Genomic DNA, 27,043 nt, shown 5'->3' on the forward strand with positions numbered 1-27,043 from the left:
CGTGCATTTAAGTTTTCAGCCCCCCACAGCGTGCTGCTGGTCCCCAGTGAGATGCTGAAGCCCACCTTTCCTCCCGTTTAGCGTCGTTGTCTCCTGCTTAGCTCTAGCCAGAATTCAAATGCCTTCCGTGGTCCCCCTAGTAGGACACGGTTTCGTTTGTACTTTTAGCGTTTAATATATTGTCGGCTTGCATCCTATTTTCTAAAAACTGGTCAGTTCCTTAATGACGTCTTTCAGTGCCAAACGAGTGGCTGTTGCCTTTTCCTGTCTGCATGTTGTCCAGTAACAGAGAGGGCGTTTTGTAAACATTCGTTTCAAATCAAAACTGAAAGCCAACAAAGTCTAACAAGTGTGCGGTAGTCGCACATTTCCTGACTGCGAGTGTTGGCACGATCAAAAGTAGAGAACTTGATCTGCTGCTGTGGTTGGTTTTTTTTTTTTTTTAATTCCTAGTTCACTTCAGGTTCTGGGCCCCAATATTCAACACCGACTCAAACCGGGGCTGGAGTTCGGAGCGTCGGGGTACTGCGTGTTCCGGCCGTGTGTGTACATTGCTAAAACCTTGGCCAGGAGAGCGGTCGCCAGGAGCCTGCAGGCGGGGCTCGGCTGCGAGCGGGCCAGCTGGGCTGCGTCGGCGCTCGGGGCTCGGCGCCCCCACCCGGCGCAGCCTCGGGCTCGCCCGGCCGAGCGCCCTGCCCTTTTAAGGAGTCGGGCCGTACCACCAGAACTTTGTGGGCGGGGGTGTCCGGGCGAACTCGGACACCTCGAGGTGAGCCCAAGGACGGTTTTCTTTTCCCTGCTAACGCGGGCCGGCGTGCCAGCGCCGCTCGGCGGGAGCTGCGCTTTGGTGGGCTCGGCGCCGAGGGAGCCCTCGCGGCGTCCGTTCCTCCGGAGTCGCCCGCAGGGATCGCGGTCGCTGTCGGCTTCGGACGCGACGCTCCCCCGGCCGGTCCGGAGTGGAGCGCGCCTGCAGAGGCCCCAGTGCCCGGATGTCTATCAGGATTAGCGCGAGCCAATACGCTCGGAGCCGGAGGCTGCGCTGAGGACGCCCGGGCTGCAGGAGCAGGTAGTCCCGTCACCTCGGGGAGTCGCGCTGGGGAATCGTCCCCGCCCGGCCCCGGCAAATGGTGAGCGCGGCGCCGGCAGGAGGGCCGCGGCTTGGAGGCGCTGATGGACGGCAGACCTTGAGCTCTACAGACTGAATTATGGCAGCCCAGTCAAGGTAAGGCAGGCGCCGAGAGAAACTTTTCCAAATGTGTGTGAGTGGCGAGGGGGATGGAAGGTTGCAGGGAAAGGGTTGGGGTGCTGTGAAGAAGACCGCCAGGAAGCAGCTTTGTCATTGCTTTCTCATCGTTATGTATGTCAGATTTTTAAAAGTTAAAAAAAAAAAAAAGTCTGGAGCGCGTACTAGACCATTTCTGCAGAGGACAGGAAGAGGGGTCGAGTTAAAGTTAAGGTTCAAGTTAGATTTCTCTTCTCTGGCCGCCCCCCAACCCCCATGATTATTTTCAGGGAGATCAAGTTGGCTTAACCTGTCTGCCTTTGCCCAAATCGTCCTTTAGTTTCTTTGTGCACCTCACTTAGGTTCTCGTGATTTTTTTTCCCCCTCCCTCTGGTAATGCCTTGAGCAGCACTTTGAAAATCAGTTAACGCGAAACAGTTCGCCTTGGGGGTTGGTGGTTGAGAATTTGCCTGGTAAGTGACTGGAAATTTTACTGCCAAAATGTACGATCGCACATAAAACGGCACAGCTTTCTTGAATCTGCTGAGTAGGCAAAGACCAGGAATGTACCGGGGTTGGTGAAGGGAGAGGATAATGAACAGCAGTTGCTGTCAGAGGAACGCTATAGTAAGAACCTCCAACCCTGACTTTCCCTGGTTTGTTACCTTTTTTTCCTTTTGGTAAATGAGCCTTTAAGAGTGATGACAAGGCATCAGTGATTACGAGATTCAGACTGCTGTATGTGCTGTCATTTTAGTTGTGACAGCAGTTGGGGCTAAAGGAAGCTTAAGAACTTAGATATGCCTTCTTTTTTAACTTTCAATTTTATTAGAAAGTCCTTTGGTGTCACGTTTAAAATGATTGGAGGGCTGCTCAAGTTGCTTTTTGAGGTTGTAGAGTCATTTGGGGGAACCTTACAAGGCTCAACATAAGTCGGGTCTGAAGACCCAGATATGTCAGAGAAATAGATGCTTTCCTGTTGAAGTGTAGGCTTGATGAGTTTAAATTCTTTTCCTAAGAGATAGAACTTTCTAGGAAGAGAACTTCACTCTATAGAGCGTCTCCTATGTGCTCTGTGTATAATTAATCCTCTCCTCTGAGTGGTTGATCCCCTGCCCCCATTTTATTGGTTTTTCTAAGAAGGAGGTTCTTGGGGCCATGTTGTAGGAAAACTTTGCTGAGAAACTGCAGTTGCATCTTTATTTTTACTAGCCTTGACTGAAATGTAAACTGCCTGAAGGGTCCAGGGCATCAAAACCTTGGATTAAGACATTGTGATTAAGAAATTAAATAGTATGTAACAGTGCTCAAAGCTAGAAAGCAGGGATTTGAACTCAGGTGTGAGTGATTTCAGTGTCTGCGCCCTTAAACTAATGAAGAGTAAAATGAGGTAATAGCTAAATTGGACATGGCTGTGTGCCAGGCACAGCGGCTGTAATTGGATTACCTGGTTGACTCTTTGCAGTCACTTAAGTAGGTAAGTACTTTTTCTTTTTCACATTTGTTCAGGAAACTGAGGCCCAGTCAGTCTTTTCTTGCTTGAGGTTACCCAGGTGGAGCAGTGCCCAGCTCCCGAGAGGCCTGCATCCTTTCCTCACTTTCAGGCTGCCTCTTTAATGCTGAGATGAGGTGTCAAAGGGGAGCTGCAGAGCCTCAATCGAAAGGCACAAAAAAGCAGTTTCTGCCAGAAATAATCTGCTGTAAGATGTAGAAATCCGAGTTATCAGCATGGTCGTTCAATTTGCTGGTGATTGAAATAGGAAGACTATACACATTTCGCTCTTCTACCTGGCCTTCAGATGTGCCCTTGAATGAGGAACAAAGCCACAAGGCCATGATGTCTTGTTTGCATTATGTCTGCCTTATGGAGTGTCTCTCACAAGTAGTAAATGTGCATTTTCTTTTCTTTTCTATGTGTGTGTGCCAGCATGCACTCACATGCTCAGTTGTGTCCCAACTCTTTCAACCTCCATAGACTGTAACCTGCCAGGCTCCTCTGACCCTGAAGTTTTCCAGGCAAGAATACTGGAGTGGGGGTGCAATGCTCTCCCCCAGCGGATCTTTCTGACTCAACCCACATCTCTTGGTCTCCTGGACTGGCAGGCAAGGTTCTTTACCACTAGCTCCCAGCTGGGAAGCCTTCTTTCTTTTTTTTTTTAACCACATCAATAACTATGTTTTATTTATTTTGTATTTCTTCTGCAGAAGGTCCAGAAATCATTTTAGTTACATTCATCACAGAAATAATCTGAATTTTGTTTTCATGCAATATTATATGATAAGCATTGTTCTAAACTGCTACTTACTCTTTAAAATTACTATTTTGTCTAACTCCCAGTGTTTCAGTACACTAAAACATCAGAATTTATTTAACTTTCCTGTAGTTTATTGCTTTATAAACTTTATATTGGCGTGCAGTTGATCAACAACGTTGTGTTTCAGGTGTACAGCAGAGTGATTCAGTTATGCATATACATGTATCTGTTCTCTTCAAATTATTTTCCCATTTAGGTTGTTATATAACTTTGAGCAGAGTTCCCTGTGCTATACAGTAGGTCCTTGTTGGTTATCCATTTTAAATATAGCAGTGTGTGCATGTCAATCCCAAACTCCCTGACTGTTCTTCCCCACCCACCCTCCCCACCCCAACCATAAGTTCGTTTGTTGTCTGTTTCTGTTTTATGTTCATTTGTATTTTTTTTTAAAAGATTCTACATGTTAGCAATATCATTTCTTTTTCTGTTTGACTTCAGTTTGAGTTCAGTTTGACTTCTGTTTGAGTTCAGTTCAGTCGCTCAGTTGTGTCTGACTCCATCCATATTACTGTGAATAACATTATTTCATTCTTTTTAAAGGTGAAGGCAATGGCAACCCACTCCAGTACTCTTGCCTGGAAAATCCCATGGACGGAGGAGCCTGCTAGGCTGCAGTCCATGGGTTCACGAAGAGTCGGACACTTACTGAGCGACTTCCCTTTCACTTTTCACTTTCATGCACTGGAGAAGGAAATGGCAACCCACTCCAGTGTTCTTGCCTGGAGAATCCCAGGGACGGGGGAGCCTGGTGGGCTGCTGTCTGTGGGGTTGCACAGAGTCGGACACGACTGAAGCAACTTAGCACACATGCAAGCACACACACACGTACATACGCACACACCTCATCTTCTTTATCCATCCCCCGTTGATGGATTTTAAAGTTGCTTCTATGTCTTGACTATTGTAAACAGTGCTGCTATGAACATCGGGGTACGTGTATCTTTTTGGACCATGTTTTACAAGCAGTGAATACACATTTTCTTCAGCTTTAGCTGGAATGTGGTTCAAGCTCACTTAGACATTGTGTTTGTGGGACAGTGTCTCTCCGACATCCAGAGAGAGAACAGACGGAGAAGATTGCAAGTCTTTTTGGATTTCCAGAAACCCTCGAGCTGGTCCTCGCTGCCCAAGCAGTGTTAATAGAAAAGGAACCGTCACCTGTGATGTACAGTCTGGGGCAGTGAAATCTTGTCCATGTGCCACTTGCCACACCTGTTGGCTTTTGAAACAATTAATTTAAATTCTTGGACTCACTGGATCTAAATATTAATAGCTCAGCTTGTTCTAACCACAATAGTTTCATTGTGCACTGCTTAAATAATTTGTTTTCTGTTGTTTTTTGAGTAGAAGAGGTAGATGGAAACTTAGATGAAGTTGCCTTTTGTAGCGCTGGATGGGGTATGACTAATTTTTCATGTGTATTTCTTCTCTGTAGTCAGTTCCTTAAGATACTGTCTCATATTTTTAGTGTCCCCTGCATAAGCTAGAAGTACTTTGAACGAAGGAGGGACTGCTTAAGTATCTTCTGGCTTGTGAACTTTCATCAGTTGAGGTTGCTTAATCCTCTCCTTCACTTTAAAGCAGAAAGTACCAAATTGATTGTTTTGTTTTGCTTTGTGTTATTTCTTCTGCTAGATATGGAAGACATTTACTGAATGAAAGGTCAATTGCCTAAGTTTTAAAAATTAGATTTTGGGTCAGTATTTTGAAAACGTCAAATGTATGGTTTGCCTTTTCAGAATTGTGGAGAAAGGCAGTTACTTAAAAGTACAAGGTTGTTAAAGCAGAGCATCCTCTACACCTCCTCTCTCAGATCAGTGTGTGCAGTTCTTGGGAATCTATAAGCAGAACAGATACATTGATGATACTTCCTGTGAGGATTACAACAAACTTGCTTCCTTTAATGTGAAATAGTTACAGACCATGGCTTTAGTTTCCAAATTCTGACCTAAAGCTCTTGGAAACTGTTTTCATAGACCTGTATCCCCTGGCCCACCATCTTTTGTGGACTGGTAAACCCTATGATGGGTAGGGGAAGGTATAAAATCCTATCAGTTTGTAGATCTATCCTTTTCTATGAGGATTAGCTTGCCTTATATTGAGGAATGTGTTGATAGATAAAAGAGAAAAGAGGGCTTTGTCTGATTCTTCATCTCAGCTAACCCTTTCACTGAAGCAGTCCCTGAATATTAGGAATATATATGTATCTTCAACTACCGGTGGGGATTAACTGGTTTTAAATGGCCTCCAGGGTAGGGTGGGGTGGGGTGCTCCAAAGAGATTGGGGGAGTTGAACTTGCTTTTTTAGTAGAGTAGCCTCTAGTGGCTGACAGCATCTCAAAAAAAAAAAAAAGTTTTCATACAAACTGCAAAAGAAAATTAGGTTTAGTGAACTCTCCCACAGGTTTTTTGTTTGAATTTGCCTAAAGTTAATGACGTTTAAAAAAAATAACAGAGGAAAATCAGATCGTTCCCAAGATTATTATGAAGCTAGTTTTTGGTGGATCTCTGACTCTGGTGGGGAAGGTTTTCCACTGCAAAAGGCAGGGCCCTTAAACTGGTATGGAACCAGTTTTGCCCCATCCTCTGCCCCCACCCCTGATTTATGAGCTTTGTAAAGATTGCCTTGGAAGAAAATTCATGAAAGCAAAAAAGCTCTGATTAAATATGAGCACATATCAAAGAAGAATGTTTGGTGTTTTGGAAAGTGCAGTTCAAGGAAGTGATTTCAAGAGGGAAATAATTTATGCAGTATTTTGACCCAGTGAATATCCTCATTTTTTCCCTCATGACACCATTGTAAACTGTGTCCCGGACAGAAGAGAAACAGACAGGTCCCTTAAATGATTTCCTTCTAGTTCATCCTGAGAGCCCAACTGAGCTTCCTGATTCAGACGACAGGTTCTACCATGATGAAGGTGGTAGGAGAATTGAGTCTTTTTTTTTTTTTTTTAGTCAGCTGATTTATGGGGATCTTCTTTGGCAAAATGGACTCAAGCGGTCTCACAAGAGTTAGGGGATACCATACTATACCATGAAAAGGTGTTCAATAACTGGTTCTATACTCTTTTGAAAAGGGAATTCAGTGAATGCTTCATTTAAGCAACTTAAATGTCAAATATCTTCACTATCTTAATCATCGATAAGAGAGATCACCCTTATCTGGGTACTGTCCCTTGTTTTGAGCATGCGAATCTATGTATTTACTTAATAGTTGTAAAATGGAGGAATTATAAAGCTGGGGTAGTTTCATAACTGCTTTGAGTTGTAACACACAACTTGATTGCTTCTAAATATCTAAACTTAGTTTTCCGTTAGCAAAGTTCTCCATTTCGTTTTCTTCCCAAGATAGGATGATAAATGTATTTCCAAAATCTGTCCTCTGAAAGGGGAAGTCCTGTACGTGACATGGTGGTGAGAAAGGCCTACCGGCTACAGTGTATTCTGACTTTACCTTCCCTACCAGTTGGAAATACAGTCGGCACCTTGAGGACAACGTTTCCTGGCTCAGAAGTACAAACATACCAAGCCTGGGTGTCATTACCTCTCTCTTGTGGTTCATTTTATTGATACAGGTTGGGTGCATGACTTTTACAGCTTAAATGGTTACCTATCCTTTTTGCTTCAGTGAAAAAAAAAATTAGGGGGAGCCAGACTGTAGTATTTTAGCTTTGCTTCAGATTGTTCTTCATTTTATTTTTAAAAAGTTATATATTTCTGGCTGTGCTGGGTCTTCATTGCTGTGTGCAGGCTTTCTCTACTTAGCAGCAAGTAGGGGCTACTCGCTAGTTGCTGAGCACAGGCTCTAGGCCAGCGGGCTTCAGTAGTTGCAGCATGCAGACTCAGTACTTGTTGCACACGAGCTTAGTTGCTCCGCAACATGTGGGATCTTCCCTTGGCAGGTATCGAACCCATGTCCCCTGCTTTGGCAGGCATATTCTAATCCACCATGCCACGAGGAAAATCCCCCTTCATTCATTTTTGTACGAATGTAAATGTGTTCTTTGCTCAAAATAAAACAGCAACTAGAATGCAAAATCTGTTGCTCGAGTATGTCTGTAGCAAATGATGTTTTAGCTTCAGGCCCTAGGGGAGGGGGATGGATAAGATTTATAACTTTTGGTGTTAATGCCCTTGGAGACCCAAAAGTAAAAATTAACTTTAATAACCATCCCAGCGCTGACTTTTTGTGTCTTGGCAGCGATCAGTGTTGAGAATCCCGCCCCTGTGCAAACTTTCCCCTTTTCCTATCTACCCACAGCAAGTTAAAGCTTAACCTGAGGGCCACAAAGCCAGCCGACTTAATATCCTGCGAGTCTTTTTCTCTAGTGAACGTCTGTTGTTTTCTTGCATTGGTTTATTGGCTTCTTTTTAAATTTAACCAGATTGGGACTCCTGTCAGGTTCTTACGGCTGTTACTCAAAGCAGTAATTTGATGTCAGATTTAATATATTAAGAGGAAATCCCAGTAGTGACATCTTGTCAAAAGGAACTGCAGCAAACAGAAGGGGGAAATAGATTGTGTTTCTATTGACAGCTAAATTGTCTTGATTTGGGGATTAGATATCGTGTTTCCAGAGGGACACCCACAGTTCCCCCATGTCCTAAAAGTACCAAGGATTGTCCTTCCCCACCCTGGGCTCATGTGACGATGAACGCCTGGAGGCCTGTGGGCCACTTGATCCTTTGTTTGGGTGGGCCCAGGAGAGTTCAGGAGACTCTTGAGTCCCTGGCTTGCCGGTGTTTTACCCACGTAGGATCTTGCCTTTCTTTCCAGTATTGCTTACCGCTCGATTGGGCAATGAAACAAATAAAAGTGAAGGAAGGAATATTTAAGGGGCAGGGTGGTTATGTTAAGCTCAAGGTTCTCAAACCGGACTAGACACAAGAAACACCACGAGAGCTTCTTAACAGGCAGATTCTACACTCCCCGCACCCCCACCCAGAGATTCCTAGTGGGTAGGTCCAGGGTTGAGCTTGGGTAGAGGAGCCCTGCTGGGTCTGAGGCCAGAGGCCCACCTATGACTCTTGGTGAAATTGGGTGTGTGTGAGAGAGAGACAGTCATATAAACTGTATCATGTAATGCTGTTACATTCTGATTTAATATATATTCATCAGTACACATGTTCCCCCCTCCCCAATGAAATAGACAAGAGGTTGGTACAGAAGGAAGATGTCTACTTTTATAAATTTACGTATCAATTACAAACTCTATTAGCTGAAATGCCCAAATGCATCTGTATTTAAAACATGAAAAGGGAGATACTAAGAAGCAACCTCCAATGTTTGCTCAAGCCGAGCTTTCTCAAGAATTACTTCTTAAGGACCTGGTTACCTAATCGACCCTTTCGTGTCTACTCTGGGCTCCCTCCCAAAACTGCTAACTCCACGCCCCCACCCTCCTCTCCCCCAACCCCCGTCCCCTGTCAGGTGGCAGTTGTTTTTGTTCCCAGGGGAAAAGTTACAACTGAGTCAGTTGTACAAGTGAGTCAGTCAATCACATCCCAACTTTTGAAACTGAAATAAAAGTTTGTTTTTTCTCCCCTACCTTTTAAGCAAGAGCATTGTCTAGGTGTTCTGTCGTTGAGCAAAGAATCTGCAACAAAAATTTTTAAATGGAACTCCTCTGGAAAGTAAATGTTAAAATTACAGCAGAAGTCAGTTCCTGTAACAAAATTCAGGAAACGCTTTCTGGTATGTGGGTGTTGGAACTTTTCAATTCTTGGAACTTTCCTTCAGGAAACTGTCCTGTCAAAAGCAGAGCAGTTGATAAAATATGAAGCTCAATTCACATAGTGTTGTGCAGTGTAATTAAATTTTGATGTGGGGCATATGTTTTGGTGGTGGTGCAAGAGCTGAGACTGTCCTGTGGCTTTCATCCTGGGTAGCTGTGCATCTGGGTAACTTTTTAAATGGTTTTCCTCTCCCCATTCTCTTTGCTTTAAAAATACAGGTGTACCTGATTTGCTTGGGATGTGAATTTATGGAAAGTGGTATAAAATTAACCAGTTCCCATTGTTTTGTGTGAAAGTATGAGACCTGTTTCCTATCCAGCTTTGTAGGCATTACATATTTTTGTCTCATGATTGACAAAATAATATATATATATATTTACCTTCAGTATTTCTAAGTGCGATGACCTACCTAGTAAGGTGGTAACTTTAGCTACTAAAACACTGATAAAAATTTGAGTTCATGATCGTAGGATTTTAAGGTTTTTTTTTTTTTTAAAGGAAGATAGCTTCTTGCTGAGTTAATACACCATTTGAAAATAGGATTTTGGTTTTGTTTTTTTGATTAAAAACACTTATTGGTTCAAAGTTCTAGACTGTAAAACAGGAGCTAAAACTCTCATTTTTTTCCCGAGTAATTTTGACATAGCCTTTACATTTTTAGTAATTACATTTTTCTGTTATTCTTTTATAGTCTGTATGTATATCTGCCTTTCTCTCTCAACTCCCTCTTAGAGTTCAGGCATACTTGTGCTAGCGCTCCATTTAAAAAAGAAAGAAAGCTGTGTGAATACAAACTTTGTACCACATGGAAAAAATCAGGCAGCAACATTTACTAACATTAGGATAAAGGGTAGAAGGAAACCCAGTATGTTACGTTTGTTTCACACAGGCTCTGCTACCTGAAGATGTGGAGACGAAACAGTGTGGTCTGTCTCTTGGTTTCAGTAAACTTCAGAGTAAACCAATTAAACTTAATTTTTGTTTTTGAGTTGAAACTGCCCGGAAGACAAAAAACGCTAGATGGGAAGTCATAAAACATTGAATTTGATCATTTCTGTCATATTGCTGGTAATGTAGTTTTGTTTTAACCCTCATGACAGGGACCTGTTCTTACAAACATATTTTAACAGTCCTGTTTTTCTGAGGATAAAATGAAAATCATCAGATTTACTTCATGTGAGTTTAATTTGTGGGCTTTTAAAAGTCTTGACAGTTGTCATGATTAGCCTAGAATGAAACTTGGTTTCTGTTTGAGGTTACTCATAATTCTGTGGTGAAACCCGTAAGCTAATGGTATTATCTCTTATTTTAAAGACCAAAGTAGAAGCTTCTCCACTCCTTTTGGTCTTTTGGGTATCGTGGTGAGTGACTTTTTTTTTTTTTTGGCGGGTAGATAGGGGTTAGCTTTAATCAAGGCATGTTCACTATCACCCAGATCTTTTATCTCCCATGTTACTTTTCATTTTATGGATGCATCTCCCCAGCCCAAGGTTTTTTCCCCCTCTCTCTTTACCACTTTAAGGCATAAAATGCAGATCTTAAAAGTTGGCCTTTTCAAGTGATTTTTAGTTCCTTTACTGAATAATGCAATTATCTCCATTAATCAATTTTAGAACATTTTATCTCCCCTTATGCCCCATCCAACCATTAATCTACTTTTTGTCTGGGTATACATTTGCCTTTTGTGGGTGCTTCATGTGCATGGAACCTTGTCTTTTTTTTGCACCTGGCTTTTTTTCACTCCCTGAAGTTTTTGAAGTTTCTCTGTGGCATAGCGGGTGTCAGTAGCTCTGTCCTTTTTAATTGCTGCGTGATTCATTCCATTGTGTGGATAGGATAGACTTGTTTGCAGCGTTTTGCCTTTTTTTTTTTTTTTTTGCGGGGGAGGGGTATTTGAATAATGCTGCTCTGAATATTTGCAGGTCCTTTGTGTAGATTGCTTTTCTTGTTTAGGAGTAGAATTGTTGGGTCTTATGACAGTGTTGTGCTTAACTTTTTGGAGAAACCACCAAACTGATTTTCAAAATATATGCTCACCCATGGCCCATTCATTCAGTTTCTTGTGAGTTATGTACTATCTTCATGTTCTGTTGTGGTTGTGGCTGTGAAAGTAGTGGTTCTGAGATGCGAGCAGTTTTGCATTTGCTTATTAGGAAATGTTTTAAATTTATATATGACTTAAAAACAACTTTTTTTCTATAAAGGAAATCCCTTTGGTATTTCTTAAATTGATTGGGCTATTTGTTAAAGAAATTTACCAAGGAACGTTTCAGTTCAATCGCTCAGTCGTGTCCGACTCTTTGTGACCCCAGGGACTGCAGCACACCAGGCTTCCCTGTCCAGCACCAACTCCTGGAGTTTGGTCACACTCATGTCCATTGAGTTGGTGATGCCATCCAACCATCTCATCCTCTGTCATCCCCTTCTCCTCCTGCCTTCAATCTTTCCCAGCATCAGGGTCTTTTCCAGTGAGTCAGCTCTTCACATCAAATGGCCAAAGTATTGGAGTTTCAGCTTCAGCATCAGTCCTTCCTATGAATATTCAGGACTGATTTCCTTTAGGATGGACTGGTTGGGTCTTCTGCAGTCCAAGGGACTCTCAGAGTCTTCTCCAACACCACAGTTCAAAAGCATCAATTCTTTAATGCTCAACATTCCTTTTTAAATCTTCCAGTATGAATAGGAATGTTGAAAGAAAACCAAATTTGAAGCATCAGCTGTTGCTAAAATCACAGAATAAAATTCCAACCCACAACTCAAATATCACACATATGTAATATAGGATATATGTTATATATAAAGGATAAATATATACCCTTTCTTTCATAACTACAAAATGGCCCTAGAAATTGTTACTTCAGTGCACTTAGTAAAAAAAACACATTCAGGCAGAAATTAGCTTGTCTCATTTAGAATACCCTTGCATGCAAAGATACGTTAATGAAATGAAGCTTCTGGAAATTATTAGAATTGGGTTCCTGCCAGGAAAGGTGGTGACCGCTTGCCTTCAGTTGATGGTGTGCTCCAACCTTCCAGAAAAGATAGACCTATTTTACAAACAGAAATATTTCACGACATGCTCCAAAGTTGTCTGTACGTGCATGTGTGATGGTAGTGACAGCTGTTCTGGGAAAACAAAAACAAAAAAAGCTGTGAGGCCCTGCTTCGTTGTCTGCTGCATGGCTGCCTTGACTGAATGAATTTGCCTGGTGTGTTTTTCTGCTTTGGAGGCATCAGTGCATTATGGGATGTTATCAGAATTTACTGCTTCTGGGTATTAATTTATTAATAATCTGCTTAAAGATTCTGTGTGTGTGTGTGTGTGCACGCTCAGTTGCCTCTGACTCTTTTGCGACCCCGTGGGCTGCAGCCCTCCAGGTTCCTCTGTCCATGGGATTTCCCAGGCAAGAATACTGGAGTGAGTTGCCATTTCCTTCTCCAGGGGAATCTTCCTGAAGGGATTGAGCCCTCAACTTTTGTATTTCCTGCACTGGCACGTGGATTCTTTACCACTGCGCCATCTGGGAAGCCCACTTAAAGATTTTCTGTCAGTATTAATAGCTTAGTGACTGTGGCCAATTCCCATGCATGGACAGCGCTTTTAACGTTGGTTCTCTGTATCCTGAATTGATGGAGCCTCACTGTTCACTCCTAGCCAACATTGTGTGAGCAGGGCCCTGTGTTGCTTCAGACAGATCAGGATCTCTCTTCCCATAGGAAGACAGATCAGCAAAGTGGCTGCAGAGCAACAGCAAACTGCGTTAGGTGCTATGACAGAAACCGAGCCAGGCTGGAGAATAAGGGAGTGTGGGGAACTTGGTCCCACGTGGGCTGTGAAGACCTTCAAGGAATTTAACCTGAAATGGAGAAAATGCAAATCATGACAAGTTAGAATTAACTGTCCTTTCAGAATGTGTGTGGAAATAAGTGACACTGGTGAGAAGGATGGCATTTTTAAAACAGGGCAAGTATGGTTTTAGGAAATAACCATCATGGAGCAGTTTCTCAAAATAAAATTTGGTTGTGAATTAATTCTATCAAAACTCAGCCCTGGTTTGTTTTCTTTTTTAATTTTATTTTAATGAAGGCAAAATGAGTTCCATGACAGTGTAACTTGAACTTTAAAAACAGAGATTATGTTTTTTAAGACTTTGCGTTAGTTAGTGCATACATATAAACAAATTAAACATACGGAAAAAGAAACCTTCGAGGACGTTTTCTTAGTTTGGAAGCCATCAAACAAAGGATGTAGGCCCAGCTCAGTGAGGACAGTCATCAGGGAATGGAGATGTAGACTGTGAGAAGGGCTTTTAAGGCTGGCTATTTTTAAAAGGTCAATCTACAAAGCATCTTTTTGTACATGTGAAAGGCTGTTATGGGGAGTGGGGTGAAAGATGGCCTCCATATCTGTCAAAAACAGATCTTGAAGAAGTAATTTGTATATATTAAGTTTAAGCAAAGCCCAGGAATGAACTTGTCATTGAAGTTAATTAAACATGAAAATACAGTAGGAGGTGGTGTTCTTTTAGTTTATATATAGAAATAGATAATCCTCTACCTTGGATATTTTAGGAAGTACCAGATGGTTTTAAGTACCTTTTTCTCAAGGGATTCTGTGGCTTCTTAAAAAAAAAAAAAGTGATCACAACAAACTACTAGAGGAACTGAAAGTTCTTACCCTCTTCATGCATCAGGGCTCTATTTAATTATATAGAGTTACTTCAAGGATCCTATGTTCATCATCACCTCATCTCTCTTGTACCTCCATTTTATACTTTCATATAACTTTCATACATGCATTCATTTCATGTATTTAGCTGTAGACCTTCTGTGGCGTAATATATGGTAATTTTATGACTGTATTGTGAACATGTGAAAAGAAGGTATATTCTTGTTTTCAGGGTCCAGAGTTACATGTGGATTTGCACATTACATCTATTTTACATTATGTCTATACTCTTTGTCCATTTATTCTGCTGTGGACTGAGAGATGAATAAAGTCTCATACAATTAGAGAGTTTCTTTTTCTCCTGCCATCTTCTTAAGTTTCTGCTTTACAAATGTGGGTGCAGTGCTTTCGATGCATAAATATTCACAGTTGCTCGGTTTCATTTTAGATTACTCCGCTTGAAGGTAATAGTTTTTTATAGATACTTCCAGAAAGTTTCTTTGAGTATCAGTGACGTTTTTTGAAAATAAAAGATGTATGTTTATTTACATTTTTCATTCCTGTGTATTTTATTTTGGTTTAGGGAGTGGGAGGGGTGGTCCAGCCCACTCCCCCTCCACCTTCCTGCCCTCAGACTAAACATTTTGTTCTCTGTTCAAGAACCACCATCAACTCAATGACTGTACCTTTATAATGTGTTTTGATATGTGATGGAGCTGGTCTCCTTTCTTTACCTGTTCATGCTTTCAGAATTTTCATGAATTTTTTCTCATGTATATTTTTCAAGATCAACTCAAGTAGTTTGTCAAAAACTGGTAGTGTGTAATAGGAAGACTTCCTAGCAAACTTATAAAGCCTCATCCTGTTTTTCAGAAGGATTAAAGTTTTAAACAGGATTTCTGTGTTCTTTGTAGATTTTCACGGAATGGAAAAAAAAGGTAGGTTTGAGTGCCAGGGACTCGTGAATCACCAGCCAGACACCACTCATTCATCTGGGAGACATTTGGGAAATCCTGAAAGCCTCAGTTTCTCCAGAAAGAAGTGAAAATATGCATTTGTTTCTGTCAGGAATGAATGTATTATTAGTGTAACTCTCAGTGGAATCTTATTTCTGTAGGTGATTTACATCTGGCTCTGGGCAGAAGGGGTATTCTGCCATCTCTGTTTTGCTGTGGGTAGCATCTCACTTTCTAGCAGAGTTTTTGGTCTTTTCCTTTTCCTTGTCCATAATAGATATAATTTAGGAACTTGAAGTTCAGTAAAGGAAAAGCAACATTTTTTTAAAGTTAACTATAATTAAGATGAGAGAAATATCTTAAATCTCAAAAGCTTGACCAAATATCTTTTTTGTGTTCCTTTTCAGCTTTTGCTTTACACCTTAAATGTTTTCACATAATCGAATTATTCTTTGTATACATCTGATAAGTGATTTATTCAACATACAGTGGGAAGGAAGATGAGATTGCGGTTACTTTAGGCTGTTGTGATTTTTGAGATTGTCATTTTTCTCTTAAATTTGAGAAGGAACAGATAAAGACTTTCAGATCTTCTATGCTTAGAAATGCCATGCTAAGAATACATTTTTAAAAGCTGAAGATAGCCTAGTTAACATTGACTACAACAAGGTTTTATTTTATACACTGTGCTAGGAGCCAAGGTAAGAATGGAGGTATTAACACACTGCCACTTTGGTTTAATGGCTGTTCAGCCTGTTCATGGTTCCTGTTATGGAAATTACCCTGAACACCATGTTTATGAACTTCACTCATTTGTGTTTGCTTACCAGACTGTCATAGTTGAAGAGCTAGTATAGCCCACAAACTTGTAATAATTGATGACCCCTTGTGGGATTTTTTTTTTTTTTCCTATTTACATTTGCAGATACTGTTCATGCATGCTCACACAGAACCCAAATATCACCTCAGTAGAAGTTGGAATCATACATGCAGGCTGAAATCATTAGTTCTAAGCATGCTTTTAAATATTGGTTTGAAAAATTGCCTTTTTTTTTAAATCAATCTCATTTTACAATCAATAAGAAAAACAGATTTTTGACAATTGTGTTTAACTTTGTAAGTCTTAAACAAATTCATTTAAATATATAGGAATGGAAAATTCAGATATATTTTTATGGAATTCCTTTTAAAACTGTGCCCAAACCATAGGTCAGTAAGAGTCACTGTAATTACTCATTTACTTGAGGAAAACATTTCTGATTTATTTCAGAAATGACTTTTTTCCACTGTATTTTCATAGTTGAACTGATAAGAGTGGGTGGTTATTTCAGTAGGTATTGGGATTTTTTTTTTCTTTTTTTACAGCATAGATAGTTTCCTCCTTATTAACTGCTTTTCTCCCCAAAATGGGTTTGGAACAGAAAAAGCAGCACGAACAGCGATGAAACTCATGTGATGAAGGTTAAGCCCCCAGGCTGAACCCAGTGTTTCTTCATTCATGCTGCCAAAATGTCAAACATTTGGAACAGTCATGGAAAACAGTGCAGCTGATGAAACGAGACATACAAACCATGCTTGAATAGGGTGGTCTATCCTAGACTCCAGTTAGGTTTTTGTCTGTCTGTTTTGGCAGGAGGGAGGAGAGGTATAAGGGATCTTTGAGTTGAATGTCCGAGGCAGGGGGAGAATGCGGAAAAAATGAATTATCTTGGGAGCATTCCTGTCTGTAAAGTTGGACACTTTGAAGGATAGAGGCTTTATGTATAGTTTTGGTGTATGATAATAACAGTCATTTATTCTGTTATGTTCTGGGGCTTCCCAGGTTATTCTAGGGGTTAAGAACCCACCTGCCAATGCAGGAGATGTAAAGATGCAGGTTCAAACCCTGGGTCAGGCAGATCCCCTGGAGGAGGGCAGGGCAACCCACTCCAGTATTTCTTGCCTGGATAATCCCATGGACAGAGGAGCCTGGTGGGCTACAGTCTATAAGGTTGCGAAGAATTCGACATGACTGAGCGACTACCACATGTATGTACATGGTCTGAGCCAGGAATTTTGCATATTTGAGATCATTGCATCTGTACGGCAGAGATGATCACTCCTGTTCCACAGATGAAAAGAAAAACTGAGGCAAGTGGAGATTCATTCATTGACTGACCTTGGTTACCCAGCAAGTGACTGCCTCTACAGAGCTCCTCCAGACTTCCAGAATAACTATCTTTATCCTCACACAGTTATCCACACGGCCAGTGTTCCTTGGTTTACTAATGGAACAAAGGATGGATGGAAAAAGTGGAACACGATTGTATGTGTCTTTTTTTTTTTTTTTTTAAATGAACTGTGACTCTGAAACAGGAAAAGGGAGGGAGAATAGGGAAACACGGTATTTGTAAAATTCCTATCAGGGTTATGAAACGTGCAAAAGAATTTGAGGTCAGTCTGCCCTAATACCCATCACCGTTTTCCCCACAGCTTGGTCTTGCCCCATGGGAGATTTAGGCAGAGACGATGCAACCATTTGAAGTTGTGGGGTATTTGTAACTCAGGGAACTCCTGTAGGATTTGGGAGGGGAGATACACGTGGGTGGAACCTTCGTGGATAAAATGTGAAGCCTTATGAGAAACTCACTGTGAGTGAAACAGACACCCTTCTGTCTCTTTTTAGTATGAAATGCGTGGACCTGCTTGCTCCTGCTTCTCACACCATCCTTGGGTTGCCCTTGTTTTCTCCTGTTTCTACCTGTTCTGGGGGATGTTTTCAGCTCTAGGGACCATTGTATCATGTTGAATTGAATGATTTTACTTTCTTCTTGGGGATGAGAGGAGTGGGAGGGGCATAGGAAGAATGGGAACTGGGCGGGGGCCACCAATGTTCATGTTGTTGGACTCCAAATATATTTATTATTAATAGCTCAAAATTATTGAATACTTAGCTGTGTGCCAGGCACTGGGCTAAGCATTAGGTATGCACTGTTGTTTAGTCGCTAAGTCGTGTCCGACTCTTTGGCACCCCATGAACTGTAGCCTGCCAGGTTCCCCTGTCCAAGGAATTTTCCAGGCAAGAATACTGGAGTGGATTCCATTTCTTTCTCCAGGGGGATCTTCCCGACCCAGGGCTTGAACGCGACTGGCCTGGTTGGGAGGCTGATTCTTTAACAATGGGCCACCTTGCTTTTTATGTACGCATTAGGTAATCGCATGCCTAAAACAGTCCTAAACCTTTGTATAGTTATCTCCATCTTAAGAGGAACCAGAGCTTAGCGATTGTGACTTTCTCTGTTGACAGTAGCTAGTCATGACAGTCTCGAAGGTGCCAGTCATAAACGTAGCTGTTAGGAAAGATCTGTTTGTTTTCGGTGTGCTTTCTCAGTAGAAAAGTAAGACAAGTAACTTGGGGTCTCTCTTCATTCTCTGGAGCAGTGGGTCTCAATGTAAGGGATAAAGAGAAAGAAGGGTATTGAGGGTCTTTTACCACCCCTCGCTGCCCCAGGGGTATTTGGCAGTTTCTGGAGACATATTTGATCCTCAAAGCAGGAAGGAGGGTGTGCTACCTCCTTCTAGCAGGTTAGAGGACCCTGCTAACCTTCCTACAATGCACAGGACAGCCACCACGACAAAGAATAACTCGGCTCTGAAAAAAAAAAAAAAAGAATAATGGCTCAGAATGTCGATAGTGCCGTGGTGGAGGATCCCTCCTCTGCAGGGCCCCCTTAGTGCATAGATCTGGGGGTGCTTGTGATTCAGAGAGCACCTTACGCTATAATCAGACTCCAGCTCATTCGATGCTGGCCCCAAATGGAAGTTATTTGGCCTGTTTGGGACACAGTGCCTAAGACCCTGCTGAGTACTGTATGGATTACACCATCCTGTGGAAGAGGGAGAAATGGTCAGGCCTCTTACAGAAATTCAGAAAACGGAAGAAACACTTGTGAGTGTGGTAAGGAGAAGATTTGTTGAAACGGGCTATGGTGCCAGCAACATGGCTCCAGGTTGCTAATTAGGGAAGTATCCACCCCGAGTGGATAAAGAACACAGTCGTCTTAGGCTGGAGGTACACCTGGGAGATGTTTTCAGGCTTCTTCCTTATCCACTTGAGTGCTCTGTTTACTCTGCAGTTTAGCGGTCATTAGTCCACTGAATCCTCATATTAATCTTAGGGAACTGGCACTATCCCTTTTAACAACCGATGGAGCTGAGACTCAGAGAGGTTCAGTGACTTCCCCAAAGGAGCACAGCTGGGAAGTGCCAGAGCCCTATCTGGACCCCCATGAACGCCAGAGACCGTGCTCTTAACCAGCTTACCATGCCAGTCACCAGAATATTCCATCTGGTCCTGTATTGCTCAGCCTCCTCTTTGCCTTCCCCCAATTCAGCAAAGCCGTGGTCTCTGTTTGGAGTCCTTGAGTGGCCAGACTTTGAGTTGCTCCAAAGCTGGAAGTGGTAGAGAAGTCAGAGGTGCCCAGGGCCCATTAGCAGAGAACTAAGGTGAGCCTTTTAAAGGAGCAGGGAAAAAGTTCCAAGTGACTTGAGCCTCAGTATATCTGGCAGAGACGTGGTTGATTGCAGCAGCATTTTTAATTAGTTCACGGGGGGAAAATATACAGAAAGGGAGATGGGTAGGTATAAGGTAACCAACCACCTATTGTATTACAGATTCAGTTGTGTAAAATGCATTTCTAAAATCTGGGCCTTTTGTACCTTAGATATCAAACATAACTCAAACTAGGTAAAATAATAGAACCATAGAATCAAGACCTCTTTAAAATCCAAAGCTTTCTGGCTTGGTAATTTTGTCAGGAAGGACTTGCAAGAGAAACACTTTGAAATATGAAGAAGGCAATGTGATTCTGGGGTTTCCTTTATAGGCACTACATCAGTACATGAAGAAATAGGACAAGAATCAAAGATTAACTTTCCAAAACCTCCAAACAATCTAGTTCTCAAGTCAGGAAAAATCAACATTTTTTTTTTTTTTCTTTTAAAGTTGGAGATGGGAGGAGGGAGGCGGGATAGGTGATTGTATCATAGAGAGACCCCCCCGAAAGCTTTGCAGATGGGAGCCAAAACTTACTCCTGCAAATGGCGTGTGTATCTCTGTTGGATCGCTTGTAGTTTCTCAGTAGAGGCAGAGGCCAGGGCTTGCCTCCAAAGGAGAGAAGGAAGGCTGCGCTCAGTGTGCTTGCGAAGACAGCAGCCTGCGCACAGACACCCGAGCTGTTTCAGCTCCGTTCACAGCAGAGAGAGCCCTGTGTCTCACAAGCTCAGGGCCACGCTTTAGTTCTTTTCCTTCCAAAGTCCACCATGCTATTTTTTAGATGAACGTTATGCTCCCCAGGTATTCCTTTCTGATAAAACTTCAGATTGCCCCATAAGTCTCTGAACGTGTCTGATGAAACATGTGGTGCGTGGCCGGTCTTTCGGATCCTTATCATGTTTACTCCCTCTTGGGGTGGTTTTTCTTAATATTATAACAGGGGCATCTTCAAACATTCAGAAAAGTTTAAAGAATTCTACAATAAAAAGCCTTATTCCCAGGTTATGTTATTAACAGTTCTACTTGCATTCAGTTCAGTCGCACAGTCGTGTCTGCCTCTTTGCCCACCCCATGGACTACAGCAATCCAGGCTTCCCTATCCGTCATCAACTCCCAGAGCTTGCTCAGACTCATGTCCATTGAGTAGGTGATGCCATCCAACCATCTCATCCGCTGTTGTCCCCTTTTCCTCCTGCTTTCAATCTTTCCCAGCATCAGGGTCTTTTCCAATGAGTCAATTCTTCACATCAGGTGGCCAAAGTATTGGAGCTTCAGCTTCAGCACCAGTCCTTCCAATGAATAATCAGGGTTAATTTCCTTTAGGATTGACTGGTTTGATCTTGCAGTCCAAGGGACTCCCTGGTGTCTCAGCTGGTAAAGAATCCCCCTGCAATGCAGGAGACCTGGGTTCGATCCCTAGGTTGGGAAGATCTCCTGGAGAAGGGAACAGCTACCCACTCCAGCATTCTGGCCTGGAGAATTCCGTGGACTGTATAGTCTATGGGATCATGAAGAGTCAGACACGACTGAGTGACTTTCTCTTTACTTGCATTACCATGTGTCTACTCATTTCTTCATTGCTGTATCCATCCAGTCATCTGTGCTTTTTATATTAATTGCAGATATCAACATACTTTCCCCTAAATACTTTGGCTGTTATATCATTAACTCAAGTATTTATTTACAGTTGTTTTTTTACCCTTCTGCTGCAAAACTTATGTGCCACAAGATGGACAAATCTTTACTGTCCTGGTGTGTTTTGACAGTGTGTGTGTCTGTGTAACCCAGACCCCTATTAAATTACAGAACTAATCTTAGGGTTAGTTTTGGTGTGGATGTGGGAAAATGATGGGAAGATGTGTAAATAGACACACTTCCGTTTTATCTTTTCCTTCTTTCAGGGTGTCATTCTTGTTTTTGTTTTGTCTTGTTTTGTTTTTAATTGCAAGGTGAGCTATATGTGCTTGATAATGTCTCATTTTGAGATTATTTAGGTAGCTTCTTGAGGTCTCAGACCAAAACCTTACAATAGGTTTTTCATTACCTAGATTTTCTCTAACAATTCTCTTGGATTGTTTTATTGAGTTTGTGGGATTTTGATCCTTCTAAGATATGTTGAATATTGTTTTGAAAATGACTTCTCCCATGACTGTTACAAACTAAAATTTATTCTGTGTCTGTGGTTGGGGATATGGTGACTGCTTTCCTGAAAATAAGCAAATCCTTCTTTACAGAGTTCTTTGAGCTTTTAAATCTGACTCCAAAATTATTAAAGACACTATTTTTTGGTATCAGCCCTCTAACCAGTGAAGACACTTTGTGAGACCTTGTCCATTCTTTTAAATTTTCCTACTTCTGAGTAACAGTAAAATGCCTATGAAAGAATGCAAGTAAACAACCCCGTTGTAGTGGGGACCCCGGTTACTTTAAAGTGCATGTTTTTAGGAACTCCCTGGTGGTCCAGGTTAGGATTCCACGCTTTCACTGCTGAGAGCCTGGGTTCGTTCCCTGGTTGGGGAACTAAGACAGACAAGACACACGCACACACACCACACACACACACACACACACACACACACGTATGCATGATGTGTTAGAGGATGGTTAGGTTGCGTTCTTCCAGGGCTGTGCTGGGAAGTCACAGGGAGAGAGATGGGGATGTTCCTCATCTTGCAGGGGTGGGCCCTCTTGAGCCTTCCTCTTGAGGAGGCCAAGAGCAGTCTGGGGTTGATTGATGGCAAGTCTTCCTTGGCAGTGGATTTGTAGATAACCAGGGACAGCAACTGCCCTGGTGGCTCAGATGGTAAAACATCTGCCTACAATGTGGGAGACGTGGGTTCGATACCTGGGTCAGGATGATCCCCTGGAGAAGGAAATGGCAACTCATTCCAGTACTCTTGCCTGGAAAATGCCATGGACGAAGGAGCCTGGTACACTACAGTCCACAGGGTCACAAAGAGTCGGACATGACTGAGCAACTTCACTTTCACTTTCAGGGCCAGCTAGCTAAAATGAGACAAGTTGTAACCTGTCAATCAAACAGCCTGGTTGCATGGTACCTACTTTTTTCTCTTCTGTTATCTTCCAGCTTTCAGTAGAGTCTGTTATCCATGTTCCCAGCATTTTTCAGCTACTTTATTGTAAGGTTGTAGTTGAATGTATGATTCGCCCAAAGTTGAGGTGTAGCAGCCTTAATTGGTGGGAGATCCCCTGAGAGGTTTTAAATAAAAAGAAAGAAGACCTCAAACAAGAGGTTTACTCTACCTCCATTTGAAGATCAGTTTAATTTCATCAAGGCTGTCAACCAGTTTTCTTCCAACCTCACAGATGTCCTTTTATTTTTAAAGAGAGGTACTCAAATCTAGTGGTGCACTCTCTCACCAGACTTCTAAAGAACCAGGACATTTGAGGAACAGTAAGTTCTGACCTTTTATAGCAGCCACAGGCTTAATTCTTCATATTTTCCAGAAACCACACCCGCCTGCTAGAGTAGATAGCTCAGGGAAGTTGGATGGACTCACTGTGCCTTGGGAGTTTTTAATCCCAGAGCTTCTCCTAATGTTTTCTTCTGCCCCGCCATCCCCCTCACATCCTGTCCTTTTCCATTTATTTCCTCCTAAAATTATAAAGAATTGTAGCGTGAAGGCCATTATTTCATTGAAGATGCAGCTGGAGCCAGTGCTGGCATGGTTTTTATGCCTCATAACAGCTCTTGAACGTCCACCAACACCTGCTTTTTGTTAACTTTTAATTTTATATTCGAAGATAGCCAATTAACAATGTTGTAATAGTTTCAGGTGGACAGCAAAGGGACCCAGCCATGTATATACATGTATCCATTCTCCCTGAAACTCTACTCTCATCCAGAGTGCCACCTAACACTGAGCAGAATTACCAGGCTACACAGTAGCACTGGTGGTTATCCTTGTTGATTATGCATTTTGAATACAGCAGTGCCAGCATACACTTTTTTGGAGGCTGTTGACCATTCGGCCAGGCCTGGTATTGCTGATGGGGACCTGAGTCCTGGAGACAGTGGATAACATCCTCCTTGTAGAGTGGGTGGCACTGGAGTCTGCAGGCTACCCCCTTGGGACACTTCTCACCACCCACGACCTTATGTTAAATCTTTTGAAATAAGAGAGTGAAGTGTTAACGTGAGCTAATTAGAGATAAGAAAAGAGATTTTCTACCTTTTCCCTCAAGACAGGAAAGGCAATAAGAGAGACATTTGGTGTTACTGAAAGATTTGTATATTGAAATTATTTTAGAGGCACGCCTTTAAATGAAACACTCCAAAAATGCACTTTACTTTCAAAAGTATTTATTTATGTATTTATTTGGCTGTTCCAGGGGTTAGTTGCAACACTCAGGATTTTGTTGTTGTTGTTTTTTCTTTTTTTTAAGTTTCCACACGTGAACTCTGAAACTTCATGAGTTGTGGCATGTGGGATCTAGTTCCCTGAACAGGGATCAGACCTGGGTCCCCTGAATTGGGAGCATAGAGTCTTAGCCCCTGGACAACCGGTACATGAAAGGTGAAAGTCTGTCAGTCATGTCCGACTCTTTACGACCGCATGGACTGTATAGTCCATGGAATTCTGCAGGCCAGAATACTGGAGTGGGTAGTCTTTCCCTTCTCCAGGGGATCTTCCCAACCAGGAAAGTCCCCAAAATGAACTTCTAAAATTCACCCTTTATTTTTCTCTCTTATGATTCAGGTGTTGACAGACCTTCTGTAAAGACCCAGATGGCAAACCTTCTAGGCTTTACTGCTCATGCATTCTTGGCTGCCACTGCCCACCTCTGCAGCCACTCACCTCTGCTGTTTCAGGACCTCTGCAACATAGACAATGTGTAAACAGATGAGCTGGGTTCTAGTAAATGTTTACAACAACAGGCACCTGGGCTACACTGGCCCACAGGTCACAGTTTGCCAACCCTTTGTCTAATTCATCTTTTTGTTCCTGCTAACTTTGCTCATTTTACATTTATAAATTGGGATTTAAACGTTGATTAATGTTGAACAGGAATGTTTAAAAAAAAAGTCTTTCCCTTGCCACTGGTAACCCTAGTTTCCTTTCATTAATTTTACATACCACTTGGAAATTTCTGGGCTAATCATGTTAAGAAACCAAGGAAGAGTTTGGGGTGGGGATGTTCAATTAATTTTTCTTTTTAATTTACTAGGGAACTTTTTCAGCCCTGGAATTGTGACTGCTGGCTCAGCAAACAGAAGAATACATTGGAGGTCATGGGAATAGAGTAAAATCATTTGCCTTAGGAAATCAGACCAGACTTGGCAGAGGAGGCTGTGTAACAGGGGCTGGTGCTCTAACCACTCTCTTTGGGGTCTCGAGGAGGAAAAAGGGTGTGGAAAGAGTGATCCCTATTGTTTCTGTGATCCTCTGCGGCTGCAGTTAAGTCCATGGACATTCCAAACTTTGACGTTCTAAACTCTGTCCTCCAGACACTGAGTTTTTGGTGTGCGTGGTGTTTGAGATGGTTTGTTTCATAGTGAGGAAGGCCCACAGGCCCTATTCTCCCGCAGGGGATTGTTGCCCTAAAAAGGGTCACCGAGGCCTAGGCCTGCCCGGGGGAGGATGGTTGCAGAAAACTCTCGTCCCCCAGGGATAACCCAGTGTTCTGACCTCTTCCCATGAGAAATTTGGAGTTGGGGAATGAGGTGAGGTGGGTGCAAACACCCCATGGCCAGTGGTCCCCTTTCTCAGTAGGGAGGTGGAGAGGGTTCCATCTCCTCTTGTAGACTTCTGCTCATCCTTCAAGCTCAGATGTCGCTGCTTTTGTTAAAAAAAAAAAAAAAATTTGGTTGTACCAGGTCTTTGCTGCAGCCCTCGGGATCTTCAATTTGGTTGCAGCAGGCAAACTATTAGTTGCAGCATGAGGGATCTAGTTCCCTGATCAAGGCTCGAACCTGCCCCTCTGCGTCGGGCGTGTGGAGTCTTAGCCACTGGACCCCCGGGGAAGTCCTAGATGTCAGTGCTCTCTAATTAAATCATCCAAGGCCCCTGCGTTTAGACTGGTGTTTTTCTTCCCTATTCTTTGGCACTTGTAACCAGCCTCTCAGTGGTTCCCCCTTTTGTATTTCTCCCCCTAAATAAATTGTGGCCTCCTTACTTCTTTTGTCCCTACATCTAGCACAGAGGAGTCAATATTTGCTGGAAACAAAGAGGTCTTCTGTTACCAGTCTGTGAGGATTAAGATCTTAAAATCAGACTGCAGAAACCCATAGACAGATAAGTGCATTCGTGCTCTTAGATAACTTCGGGTGGCATATATTTTACATGCAATTCTGTTTGAAGGAAATATTTTATGATCAGAGGTCTTTAATGTATAATCAGTGTATCTGGTCATTTTGAATGTTTACTTGTTATTTCCTTCTAGTAGATATATTGCCATTTCCTACTCCAGGGGATCTTCCTGACCCAGAGATCAAACCCACATCTCTTGAGTCTCCTGCATTGGCCAGCAGATTCTTTTTTACCACTGAGCCACCTAGGAAGCCCCAATAGATATATAAACATCTGCTTTTCAAAAATGAAAAGACTAAAAATGAAAATGTTAAAGCATTAATAAAGCATTATAAAGGACTCTCATTATCAACTCTAAAAATCCTGAAGTGGAATTTTCTTTTTTAAATAATTGAGCTCTCAAATCCTCATTTCTTAGCATTGAAGAAGGTGGCCGGAGACTTTATTAAGTTGGAAAAGTATTCTTTGTTTTATGCTCGTGAGCTGCCCATTGGTAGCGATGATCTAGTCTGAATATAAATGTTCATGGCTGGGCCACAGTCCAGCCCAGAGAATCCTGACAAGCTTTGTGAGGCTCATAACACTGCTCAGCAGAGGTCAAAATGAAGGGAGACTTCTCCAGAAAAACAATGACTGACTGTTTAGTTTTAAGGTGATGCCAATTATAGCGTGTGGAAGGAGGTGAGCCGGGGTGAGGGTGAAAATGAGAATATTTAGAAACATGTAATTGTTGCTTGCTGCCATATAAAATACCAACACACGTCTCCAGCTTGCTCCTCCTATAATGATTGCCCTGTTCTTCCTTCTTAAAATGTCTGGGGAACAAAATGGAATAATGAGACTGCCTCTAGCTTTTATGACATTAAGCTTTCTTTCTGTGAAAACAAGCGTGATATGTGCAGTTAACCAAAGGGAGAAAGAATTCTAAGTCGAGGTAAATGAGAAAAAAAAATGCTGATGGTTCTGTAAAAACCCTGATAGAAAACTTTATTCTTACACTTTTTGTCATCTGGTAATATGCAAGTAAGGTTAGACAGCCATGTGGTTTTTTTATTCCATGTGATTGCTAGAGCCTGAAAACTTTCTTAAGTCTTTTTCAGAAAATCGTGTTCTTCGTATATGTGCCCACAGCAGCCTTTTTAACTAGGCTTATTTAAAAATAATTGGGCTGGCCAAAAAGTTCGTTCAGGGTTTCCCAAACGATGGTATGGAAAAACCCAAAAAACTTTTTGGCCAACACAATATAATTGGCAGTGATTTCTTCTACTAGAATTTGTATGTTGATGAGGGGATGGAGAGGCCTTGAATTTAGTGTTCGAGATCCTCTCCCTTTATGGAA

General features: G+C 42.1%; 1 protein-coding gene across 3 annotated transcripts in view; it reads left to right on the top strand.

Annotated features, from left to right (window-relative positions):
* Window positions 1-984: 984 nt before the first annotated feature.
* AFF1 (AF4/FMR2 family member 1) overlaps window positions 985-27,043 on the top strand; it is a 139,946-nt gene continuing 113,887 nt past the window's right edge. For 2 of the 3 annotated variants that reach the window (XM_040237287.1, XM_040237289.1), the window contains exon 1: window positions 986-1,222. In XM_040237287.1, the coding sequence (XP_040093221.1) occupies window positions 1,206-1,222 (17 nt within the window). In that variant the 5' untranslated portion in view covers window positions 986-1,205. Of the gene's footprint in view, window positions 1,223-27,043 lie in introns of all 3 variants that reach the window. The other variant, XM_040237290.1, reaches the window with a different exon arrangement.

This window comes from Oryx dammah, unplaced genomic scaffold (assembly GCF_014754425.2).
Source record: "Oryx dammah isolate SB20612 unplaced genomic scaffold, SCBI_Odam_1.1 HiC_scaffold_3, whole genome shotgun sequence".
Classification (NCBI taxonomy): Eukaryota; Metazoa; Chordata; class Mammalia; order Artiodactyla; family Bovidae; genus Oryx; species Oryx dammah.